This window comes from Melanostigma gelatinosum, assembly GCF_949748355.1.
Source record: "Melanostigma gelatinosum genome assembly, chromosome: 6".
Lineage (NCBI taxonomy): Eukaryota > Metazoa > Chordata > Actinopteri > Perciformes > Zoarcidae > Melanostigma > Melanostigma gelatinosum.
Window position 1 is genome coordinate 24,415,810 of NC_136639.1, and position 12,591 is coordinate 24,428,400.

The following is a 12,591-nucleotide window of genomic DNA, read 5'->3' on the forward strand; positions in this document are numbered from 1 at the left end:
ACGTTGATGTCTTTGTCATCTAAGTTGTGTACTTCATTGACGGACCTTGCGTGCTTTTTTAAACCCACACGCCAATCTTTTCCCAAACCTGACCCTAACTAAGTATTTCATGATTTATTCCTAAACCTAGCTGAGTAGTTTTCTTGCCTAAACCAAACTAAATACTTCACAAGCTTTTCCTAAACTTATCTAAGTAGTTTTATTCCCTAAACCTAACTAAGTATTTTACAATGTATTCCTAAACCTAATTAAGTAGTGTTGGTACCTAAACCTAAGTGGTTTCCTGTGAAGATGGAAGTTTATTTGACACGTGATGCTGACTTTGGTAGGAAAACACACAAGAAAATGAGGAGTAACTTTTCATAGGATATCATACCAACCGTTGTAACAAGGTACGTTGGTCTCTTCACACTTTGCCAACTCTTCACCCAAACCTTGATCGTGACTTGACCCTGATTCCCCCAATAACTACAGGCACGTTTTCAACCTGCCCTTCGTCAATTGGAGAGTCGTTGTCAATCAGATCAAATCCCACCGTGACTCCAATTACCAAATTTTTCGGTCTGGTTTTCGGTCTGGCCACATCCACACTACTCCATTTCCATTTGAAAAAGCATATGTTTTGCTACGTTTACACTGAGCGTCCACACTACCCCAGCGTTTTCGAGCACCGAAAACGGAGGAGTTTGAAAACGTTCCCAAGGACGGATAAGTTTGAAAACGCCGGGGTTGCGTATTCGTGTGTTTTTGTATATTCGATGGTCGAAAATGGATACGTTTGGAAACGATGACGCCCACACCCACGTTAGCTACTTAATTGGGTCTCAGCAGTCATGACGTGTCCTTCCCTGATTCGTCACACCCAAATCACGTGACCGTTTCCGGAATTCATAAACAACAACATTGATTACCAATCGACTACCAGGGCCCCGTGCCACGTAAGTGGTTCAGCAAAGTCGATCAAATGTCCTGTTAGCCAGCCTACATTAATGAGATGATTGATGTCAGGCTATCTCGGTTCCTGCAAGGCTGATCCGCTCTCAAACAGTCTCGTTAATTCGAACCAGACGATCAGGATCAGGATGATTGCACGTGCCCGTCCTACGTCAAAAGGGGGAAGCGTCGATCACCGAAACCATGATCTTCTAACAGTACAATGTAAAATAAACTCAAAGAAAGAGCCTCTTTTTACTCCGCTGACGAGCAGGAGATGATCATGAACGCATATGAGGATTTCAAGACCGTAATCACGGCAAAATCGAACACGGCAACCGCTGCGAGGGCGAGACAGGAAGCACGGCAAAATATCACAGACAAGTTAAATGCGTAAGTGTTGGGAAAATGTATCAGCACATTTTAATGCCTCATCACCCCAATCAATCAGATTCTATGTCTTTAAATGTGCCTGCTGGCAGTAGACTTCATGATGCATCATCCAATGAGATCTATGGCGACAATAATGATCTCAACTCTTTCAGAATAAGTAGTTAAAAACAAGCCCAAAGAGTATCTAACTGATACGAATTAATATGAGGATATATGTACTGTATGCCCTTATGTATCATGTAGCCCAGGGATTCCCAAAGTGGGGTGCGCGCAAAGAGCTCCAAAGACAGGGGGCGACAAATGTCAACCCAGGTTCTGCAGTTGGTCCGAGAGATATCTACAGGCCTCCGTCGGAGGTGGCAATGTTACAGAGTTTGAAGAAGGCTGTATTGGTGATGTGGTAGACATGGGTTAGGAACTAAAGGGTGGGGTCAAATATGACTACGGTTAAGGAGTTAGGTGGAGGGGGTGATGATGGCACCAACAATATGCGGGTGGGTTAGAGAGTCAAGGCCGATAATTAGGATTTCAGACTGCAGAGTTTCAGAATGTTTCTTTGCGTCCCTGTTTTAAAGGGATGGTTTGGGTGTTTTGAAGCGGGGATCTATGCGGTACTTGTAAATAATCAGTGTATGACCTACAGTAGACAGAGGTCGGCACACCATCAGTTTGAAGAAGCATGTCACGGGAGTTCACAGGTAGGACCCAAACGCAAGACCACAGGAGACAGAAGTTAATATAACAGGTTTTATTTAGAATGTGTGAAGGTGTGGAGCCCGTGATCCGACACCAGAGTAGGCAGATCGACGGTGTGAAGTCCCGTGGTCTGATACCAGAGAGTAGGCAGATCGACGGTGTGAGTCCCGTGGCTCGACACCGGAGGGCTGGTAGCTTGACGGCGTGTGTAGTCCGTTGAACACAAGGAGGGCAGAGAGGCGGAGTGTAATCCGTTGAACACAAGGAGGGCAGAGGATGCCACGGGGTTGAAGTGGGTGAAAGACGGTACGACCTGACAACCCCAGACTGCAGGACCAGAGTTTATATAGTGACATGGGAATCATTAGTGGGACCTGAGTCTGGTGTGTCAGGCTGCAGGAGGTGATCGGCTAGAGCAGGGATTCCCAAAGTGGGGTGCACGCACCCCTGGGGGTGCGCGAGCTGCCTCTAGGGGGTGCGCGAGAGGAAAAGTGTAATGGCGGTCTGATGGTGTAATAATATTAAATATTAAAAAAAAATGTAATTTTAATTTAAAAACTGTCAGGTGGGACATCTGAAGCTATCAGTCGTAAAAGAGGGACAGAGAGAGAGAGAGAGGAATCGGAGGCGAGGGGAACGGAGAGGTGCGTTGGGGAGAGACCGGGAGAAGAAATCGAGCCAGAGTCAGAGGAAGATGAGACGGAGGAGACCGAAAAGGAGGAAGGGATAGCACAGACAAATCGGGAGCACATCGGCCCATCGCGGAGTCAAGGTGAAAAAAGAGGAAACGAGGGTGAGCATCAGACTGGGAAAAAAAGAGGAAATATGATGAAAAGTATCTGTGTCTGGGCTTCACTTGGATTGGCAACGCAGATTCCCCAAAGCCACAGTGCGTGGTGTGCAGCGAGGTTCTGGCTAACAGTCTGAAGCTCTTATTTACGTCGCCACCTGAACACCAAGCATGCCAGTGCAAGTCAAAAGCCCCTTACATTGTTTATATCGAAATTGGAGGAGTTACAAAACAGCCAAAAACAACTGGAGTCTCATTCATGTGTTGGGTCTATAAATGACGCACTACGGGCTTCATATCTGGTTACAGAATAGCGAGAAAGGGGCTACCGCACACAATCGCCGAAGACGTGAGCTCGCCAGCTGCCAGAGAGATGGTGGAATGTATGATTGGGGAGAAAGAAGCAAAAAAGTTGGACATGATCCCGGTGTCCAACAACACGGTGTCGCGCCGCATCGATGCTTTGTCCGAAGACATCCTGGCTACATTAGTCGCTCATTAATTGTAAATTAAATGTGATAATCTGCCTCTGAGCCTGTGCGTGTGTGCTCGCATCCTGATTGCTCTTTAAAAGTGACGCCTTGCGTCACTGAAAGTTATTGAAACTTTGTTGCAGTGTTTCAGGGCGTTTTCACACCTTCAGTTCGTTTGCTTTGTTGCAGTTGCTCCTTTGTTCGGTTTGTGTTCACACTGCAACATTTAACAGCGGACTAAATCTTGTAAACAAATGCCACGCGCGAGCAAACTGTTCTCTCATTGGTCCGATTCTTATGCGGCTATGAAGGCTTAAAAGGCTCTGTTGCTTCTTTTTTTCTTTTTTTTTATTAAGGGGGGGGGGGGGTGCGCGAACCCGGTCGGGATGTAGAAGGGGGTGCGCGGCCTAAAAAGTTTGGGAACCGCTGATGTAGCCTACTATATATGTGTATATACATGTATGTGTAGATTACCATATATAACTAGTTTGAATATATGTGTGTGTGAGAATCTGTTTATGGGCGGATCAGTATGTGTATTATTCATAATCAGACATTCAATCAATTGAAGCAGTGAAAAGAAATAGTGTGTGATTCTCTCTCTATTCTTATCATTAGTCCACCTTCATCATGTTCTACAGTAATGATCTGCTGGTGTACTAATAACACTGTCATATCATTGTGAGTGCTTTAACCCCATGTATGCAACCAGCCATCAAGAGGACATGGGAGCAAGTAAACACTAAGCACACACAATTCAGAATGGTAGTCAATACAATATCTGCCATGGTGATGTAATGAACACATCCATAAGTTTATTAAGCGCCAAATGAACTTTACGAACAGCACGGCATGCAGCGGCTTTCCCCATGTTCTCCGCATCGCCGACACTGTACTAAAATGTAGCACTCGCAGAACAGCGCAAGGCTGCATCCAGTCTGTGGGACAGTCGGTGCTCGGCTGCGGCGTGTGGTGTTCAATGTATGGCTCGAGAAGGTCTTATAAATACATGATTTCTTGTCGGCAGAATCGATAGCGCTCGTATAGGAAGTCATCATGATGTGATAACGGATCTTGGCGATGTGGAAGAACTCTCTCCCTATAAAATGCTCATCTAACTAATATCCTCCTTCATCAGTGGATCTCTGAGGAAGGGAGCTGTACATTAATGCAATAGAGGCTTCTTAGTTTGCTCCGCTGGTTTTAATGGATCACCGTGTGTCTCACTTTACATGCATTTCCGGAACTCCCGTATAACCCCCAGTATATGCGCAAGCGCATTAGACTACCGTATATGACAGGAGCTGCCATCTTTTCCGTGGGAGTGACCAGCTTATCCAGCTACCCTGACTTAGCCTGCGCTGGAGCAGGTTCAAGCTTTTGGATGTGTTGCCATGGTGATTTTGCCGAACTTGCTTCGTGGAACCGAAAAGCCTGATCTACGTCATCTTATCCTGAAAAGTATCCGGCTAACTAAGTTAGACACGTACGTGGAACGGGGCCCAGGTTAATTTAACATGCTGTTGCTGACCTTGTTGTCTTTACTAGCAGCTGTTGTTCAGTTAAAGTCTGCATTTCTGAGGAGGTAGCAGCTGTTATTGGAGCGATTAGTGAGCGGCGTGTCCAGCGGTGTTATCAGCCTTACGGAGCGGCCGTCTGAAGTCACGGTTAGCGGCTTTGAGGAGGGTGATGGACAAAAAACGGAGGATTTTCCTGTCCTTATTAATGCTTATTTTGTTCTGCACAACTATTGTGAAGTCCGCAGATAAAATATAAAGGAACAAAAGCAGTAATTGCTCTCCAGTAGGACAGATAGTTAAGCCACCAGCAGAGCTACAAGTGAGAACAGACAACAACGAAACCGAGAGGGAACGAGAGACGTGTGTTGACCACATTTATGGACCCATAATCTAGTAAACCTTTATGTATAAGTGTTGATTTTAAAGTAAATTTGATGTGTGTGAGAGAGAGGTAGAGCAAGACCCGCAGCGCTGTAACTAACCTTAAGTCTGACAAAAAAAAACTTCTACAGCTTTCCACGAAATGTGTCCGTTTGAGTTTATAGAGGAAGATTTTAGAGAAGATCTTAAGTCTCAAACACGACCTTTCATTATTAAAGACTACTTTATTACTCTGTCGTATTTTTTTTAACGAAGCAACCAATCTACTTCCTGTTTACATCTGCACCCACCCGCATGCCCAGTGTATGTGAAGAGCCACGTGATATTCGTTTTCAGGCGTTTTAGTCTGGGCGGAGATCATCTCGAAAACGATGCTGAAACGCCGTGTGGATTGAGATTGTTTTCGGTTTAAAACTTAAACGGAGTAATGTGGACATGGCCTGAGACTGCTCTGATCATCGTCACAAAAGATCTACTGTTATACTCGGACTCTGGTTTTATCAACATCCTCATCCTTCTTTACCTCAGCGCTGCTTTTGAAACCATTAACCATTCCATACTCATCGCAAGCATCAAATCCACCCTTGGTATTGCTGTTTGCTGCCCTCTCCTTGTTCCAGTCCTACCTCTTGGACTGACATCAATTCATCTCAATCAACAACTGCAAATCGACCATAGTTCCTGTCCCCCATTGTGTCCCAGAGGGTTTAGTGCTAGGCCCACTTCTCTTTATCCTCAGTCTACATGCTACAACATGGACCATCAATTCTCCATCAATTTTCCTGCTTGGCGATTTCAACATTCATGTGGACTCCAGCAACTGCAAGTTTGCTACTGAATTCCTGTCACTCCTGGACTGTTTCAGCATCAAGCAACATGTCAAGGGTCCCACCCACAACAAAGGCCACACACTGGACCTGGTGTGCTCTACCGGCCCACCACCCCCCGACCTACAGCGTCTGGACCTGGCTGTATCTGACCATCACGCCATCCTCTTCACTGTTCCTGTCTCCCTGCCCAGGCAGCATCCTAAACGCACCATCATGTTTAGGAACATCAAGACTGTGAGTGCACCAGCCCTATCCAACCTGATAGCTACCCACATGGCCTCGGCTCCCTCCGACTCCACCGTGGACGGCCTGGTAGCCCACTACAACGCTGCCTTATCCCTCAGTCTCAACTCTCTCGCCCCCATCAAAACCCGGACTGTTTCCTTCACCCGCCCTGCCCCCTGGTTCACTTCCGAACTCAGCAGCATGAAGGCCTCTGGTCGCCAGCTGGAGAGGCTTTCTAAAAAAACTGGCCTCACGGTCCACCTCCTGGCCTTTCGTGACCATGTGGAAACCTACAAGGAAGCTCTCTCTCAGGCCAAAACAGTATACTACTCTCGTTTGATCGGTGCCCAGCAAAGCAACCCTCGATCATTGTTCTCCCCCATCAACCGCCTACTCCGCCCCATTGACGCCCCCCATCCCTCTGGTGCTCCCGATCTCTGCTCCAAATTCCTCGACTTCTTCCAGGCGAAAGTCGACTCCATCCACCAGCAGCTCCTGACACCAGCCCCTCCCCCTCCACCCGCACTTCAGCCACCTGGCAACGCCCCCTCAGCGCCGCACCTCTCCCTTTGTGACCTCTCCTCCTTCTGCCCTGTGGATGCTCCCCAACTGGCCAAGTTGGTCAGCTCGGCCAAGACGTCCACCTGCTCCCTGGACCCCATGCCTTAAGCCCTGGTCAAGGACTGCTTACCCACCCTCTGCCCCTACATGGTGGACATCATCAACGCTTCTTTGGCATCTGGTATTGGCCCTACCAGCTTCAAAACTGCCTCAGTCACCCCCATCCTCAAAAAGCCTGGCCTGGACATTGATGACCTCCACAACCACCGGCCGATCTCCAACCTCCCCTTCCTCAGTAAGACTCTGGAAAGAGTAGTCGCCGGCCAACTCCATCTCCACATGTCCAACCATGAGCTCTATGAGCCCCTCCAATCCAGCTTCAGACTCCAACACAGCACGGAGACCGCCCTCATTAAGATCATCAACGATCTCCTCATTGCTGCTGACTCTGGCCGCCTCAGCATCCTCATCCTCCTGGACCTCTCTGCAGCATTTGACACTGTCTCCCATACCATCCTCCTCAACCGCCTATCTGACCTTCTAGGGGTCACTGGCACCGCCCTCTCCTGGTTTTCATCCTACCTCCATAACAGGGAACAGTTTGTTTCCTTCAACGGCTCTATTTCCCCCCTAGCCCCAGTCAATCATGGCGTGCCCCAAGGCTCTGTGCTTGGCCCCCTCCTCTTCACCATCTACATGCTCCCCCTCGGCAAGATCATCTGCCATCATGGACTGAACTTCCACTGCTATGCTGATGACACTCAAATCACTCCATCCTCCCAGTTCCCCCCTCAGTCCCTTGTCAACTGCCTGCATGAAATAAAAACCTGGATGTCATCAAATCTCCTCAAACTCAACACCAAGAAGACAGAGCTCATGGTTGTGGCACCCAAGGCGCTGCTCCGGAAGGTTGGTGACTTCATCCTCGAGGTTGACGGCTGCTCCATCTCCCCATCTCCTGAAGTCCGCAACCTGGGTGTCATCCTGGACTCCACCCTTTCCTTCGAGTCCCACATCAAGTCCGTCACCAAAACTGCCTTTTTCCATCTCCGGAACATTGCCAGACTCCGACCGTCACTCTCGGAGTCTGTTGCTGAAACCCTGGTCCATGCATTTGTCACCTCCCGCTTGGACTACTGCAATGGTGTCCTGTTCGGGGTACCCAACAAAACCCTGGACAGGCTCCAGTATGTACAAAACTCTGCCGCCAGGGTTCTCACGCACACAAAGCCCTGGCAGCACATCACCCCCACCCTCATCAACCTCCACTGGCTCCCGGTCAAGTCCCGCATCTCATACAAGATCCTCCTCCTCACCTACAAGTCCCTCCATGCCCATGCCCCCCAGTACCTATCGGACCTCCTCCGCCCACATGCCCCTCCCCGGAACCTGCGGTCTTCAGACTCTGGCCTGCTTGCCACCACCCGCACCAAACTGCGAACCTTCGGGGACAGAGCTTTCAGTGTGGCAGCCCCCACCCTCTGGAACTCTCTCCCTGCGGTGATCCGCAACATCTCCACTCTGGACGCCTTCAAAAGGGCCCTCAAGTCCCATCTGTTCGCCAAGGCTTTCGGCCCCTAGTTTACTTGTTCTGTTTTTCTGACTGTTTGTCTAAACTGTTTGTGTCTAAACTGTTACTCTTGTAAAGCGGCCTTGGGTCCCCTGAAAGGCGCTATATAAATTAAAGTTATTATTATTATTATTATTATTACTCCTCTAAGACCATCACTGCTGCCTCTCACCCCACCCTCGACACTTGTCTAATGGACATTAAAAGGGATAGTTTGGGTCTTTTGAAGTGCGGTTATATGAGGAACTTATCCATAGTCAGTCTATTAACTACAGTAGACTAGAGCAGACACTTACACCGGCACAGCAGCAAAGCAATATACTGCTGTGGACGAGATCTCAGAAAATTGCTATATTTAGAATATTAGACTTCTACCGGTGAACTGAGGCTGTTATCTATGCTCTCGCAAAAGCCACCAGACACCTTGGTGAATACAAACTTAACAAAGTCACACAAAAACATAAAAAAAATAACAAACTAATCAATTGAGGCAGTGGTAGAACAGCAGCCCCTGTGTGCCGCGAGGTTAAATCATTGTTTTTTCAATGGAGTTTCATTAATATAAAGCGTAAACTAAAACTGATATAAATTTTTTAAAGTCAGCTTTCATTTTAGGTGGCTGAAAGACGTTTTGCTGAAGATCCCATCCACAGCAGTACATTGCTTTGATGCTGTAACTCATGTCTGCTTTGTCAGGATCCCTGTCGGACCCGTTGTGTGTTTCCCCTGATCTCCTCTCCTCATGTGTCCTGTCATTCCCCCGTTTGTTATTGTGTGCCATGTGCTCTGTGTTTGTCCTCTGCCTCCAGACACCTCCCATGGCCACCCCCTTGATTGTGCACAGCTGAGGACACTCTAGCTGATCACCTCCTGCAGCCTGACACACCAGACTCAGGTCCCACTAATGATTCCCATGTCACTATATAAACTCTGGTCCTGCAGTCTGGGGTTGTCAGGTCGTACCGTCTTTCACCCGCTTCAACCCCGTGGCATCCTCTGCCCTCCTTGTCTTCAACGGATTACACGCCGCCTCTCTGCCCTCCTTGTGTTCAACGGACTACACACGCCGTCAAGCTACCAGCCCTCCGGTGTCGAGCCACGGGACTCACACCGTCGATCTGCCTACTCTCTGGTATCAGACCACGGGACTTCACACCGTCGATCTGCCTACTCTGGTGTCGGATCACGGGCTCCACACCTTCACACATTCTAAATAAAACCTGTTATATTAACTTCTGTCTCCTGTGGTCTTGCGTTTGGGTCCTACCTGTGAACTCCCGTGACATGCTTCTTCAAACTGATGGTGTGCCGACCTCTGTCTACTGTAGGTCATACACTGATTATTTACAAGTACCGCATAGATCCCCGCTTCAAAACACCCAAACCATCCCTTTAAAACAGGGACGCAATGAAACATTCTGAAACTCTGCAGTCTGAAATCCTAATTATCGGCCTTGACTCTCTAACCCACCCGCATATTGTTGGCGCCATCATCACCCCCTCCACCTAACTCCTTAACCGTAGTCATATTTGACCCCACCCTTTAGTTCCTAACCCATGTCTACCACATCACCAATACAGCCTTCTTCAAACTCTGTAACATTGCCACCTCCGACGGAGGCCTGTAGATATCTCTCGGACCAACTGCAGAACCTGGGTTGACATTTGTCGCCCCCTGTCTTTGGAGCTCTTTCCCAAACCACATAAAGAATTCCCCTATGTTGTCATTTAAAAAGGCCGCTTTACCTTGCCGTGAGACAGTTCTACAGTCTATTTCCGACAGGGAATTGAAGAAGTTATCAATGCTCTCGCCAAATCTACCGGACTCCATTAATTAAAATATAAAACGGCACAGAGTGCAACTGACAAAGATTAATATTTTAAAACATATGAAATTATTTAAAAGGCTTTTGTGTTCTTAGATGTGGACGCCCCTCAGGACCTGGCAGCCAGTAACATCCAGACAGAGAACGGCATGCTGACCTGGAAGCCACCTCGCGCTGACATCACGGGGTACATCCTCAGCTTCGAGGCTACAGACGGCACCATCCGTGTGAGTAGAGACACCAGAACTCCACAGATTCAGAAGTACATTCAATCTATAAAATGTGTTTAGGAATAAAATAGCAAAACGTGCTTCTCTTTCAGGAGGTGGTCCTGAGTCCCACTGCTGTCTCCTACACCATGGCTCAGCTCAGCACCTCAACAGAGTATTCAGTAAAGCTGCAGGCCATTGCTGGTCCAAAGAGAAGCAGAGTCATCACTACTGTCTTCACCACCAGTGAGTGGACTCAAACACACGGGACAGATTTTATCTGTGTCCCTGTGTGGGCTGTGTGTACTTTACATTACATCTCTTCTTCATGGGTTGATACCATTTATAACACAGGTTTGCTGCTATATTTATACATTTTTAATGATAATTATTTAAAGAAAATACCACACAAAGTCACCAAGACCTTGAGGCACACAATAAAAAAAGTCATGTGATGATTTGGTATGAAAAACATTTGACATTTAGAGATTTCTGCAAAATGTTTTGCATTTTTTCAGCAATTTGATGGTGAGCTTCTGGAAACTATCCAGAACCATCATTATTGTCTATATCTAGGAGAGCCAAACATCCGCTGAATGCTCTAGGTCTATAGTTTGGGTTTGTAAAGTTTCACGAGGCTGTGATTAGAGGTCACAACAGGTCAATTTATACAGTGAAGGTTCAAGTTAAAAAATTGTATCTCACTGTGTGAAATGGCTACTATGCCGACTAACATCCTCACACATGAATACTACTAGGCTCATTGCGCACACAAGAGTTTAAGCTTTTTGTAATTCCGAGATTGTTTAGGTACCCCAGCAGGTATTTCCAGAATTGGCAAAAAATTAAATTGGATGTTTGCCCCAAACTGCATGGGATTAGCACAAAGTGGGGATGTATGTAAAGGGGAGGCTCATGGGTACCATAGAACCCATTTCCATTCACCTATCTTGAGGTGAGAGGTCAAGGGACCCCTTTGAAGATGGCATACCAGTATTTGTTTTAGAGCGTTATGTAACCTTCTTCCCGACAAGCTAGCATGACGTGCTACCAATGTATTCAAGGGTAGTCTATTTTCCCATGACACCAATATCTTCAGGTTTCATTCACTCTAGCGTTAAAGCGGACCCTGCTACAGCCTCGACAGTAATGTCGGCCGGGACATCTTCCCTCAGCAGAGAAGTGGCATTTGTCTGACTTTAGTTTCAAAGACCAGACATATATCAGCAGTATGAGGTTCCATCGACTACGCCTGGTTACAGATTGTGTCTAGGCCACATTGTTGAGTTTTCAATCGTATCCTGTGTTTTGTGTTCGTAGCTGGCGTACTGTACCGATTCCCCAGGGACTGCTCTCAGGCCCTGCTGAACGGCGACACCACATCAGACCTGTATACCATCTATCTGGGTGGAGATGAGAGCCAGCCGATCCAGGTCTACTGCGACATGAGCACTGATGGAGGCGGATGGATTGTAAGTCACCGGTTATCAGGGACACATATTATTAATTCTCATTTTGTTTTGAAAGCCCTCATATAAAAGTGACCTATTGTCTTTATCTGTCAGGTTTTCCTCAGACGACAGAGTGGTAGACTGGAGTTTTTCCGCAACTGGAAGAATTACACAGCCGGCTTCGGTGACATGAATGATGAATTCTGGCTGGGTAAAAAACACAAAAAAATCAGGGCACAACACAGTATTCCACAACACAAGGATATGGTGATATGATCAATATGTCTTGAGGCGATTTCTCCAAAATGGATAACATCCAATGTTCCAGTGGCATCCTTATTGTGATTATATATTCATTGCATTCTATTGATTTTGAGCAGACTCTGTAAAAGTCCTGCATTGATTAACTTCATTATAATAATTATCTCTGCCAGTTGATCTGTGGGGAGATCATGTGTTCGGTCGCGCGTGTGTGTGTGTGTGTGTGTGTGTGAGATTGTCTGTCTGTCTGTCCACAGCTAATTTCACATACAGCTGGACCATAACGTTTTTTCTGCTCGTTTGCGGTGATTCTCACTTTTTTGTAATACGTTATCGGCTGCTGACGCCTCACAACTCCTAACCCGCCGGGAGGGGCTGCAAGCGATCAACAACTGCTTCAGTACCAACGGCTAAGCTAAAAACGAGCCTTAGCCCGTTGTAGGTCACATTTTGGCCTTAGTGTTGCCACAAA

At 47.2% G+C, this 12,591-nt stretch overlaps 1 protein-coding gene across 2 annotated transcripts in view; it reads left to right on the forward strand.

Moving 5' to 3' along the window:
* The window catches only part of tncb (tenascin Cb), a 75,229-nt gene that overhangs the window by 57,667 nt on the left and 4,971 nt on the right, over positions 1 to 12,591 (forward strand). For both annotated transcript variants that reach the window (XM_079270626.1, XM_079270627.1), the window contains 4 exons: positions 10,295 to 10,425; positions 10,521 to 10,653; positions 11,728 to 11,879; positions 11,973 to 12,069. In XM_079270626.1, the coding sequence (XP_079126752.1) occupies positions 10,295 to 10,425; positions 10,521 to 10,653; positions 11,728 to 11,879; positions 11,973 to 12,069 (513 nt within the window). The remainder of the gene's footprint in view (positions 1 to 10,294; positions 10,426 to 10,520; positions 10,654 to 11,727; positions 11,880 to 11,972; positions 12,070 to 12,591) is intronic.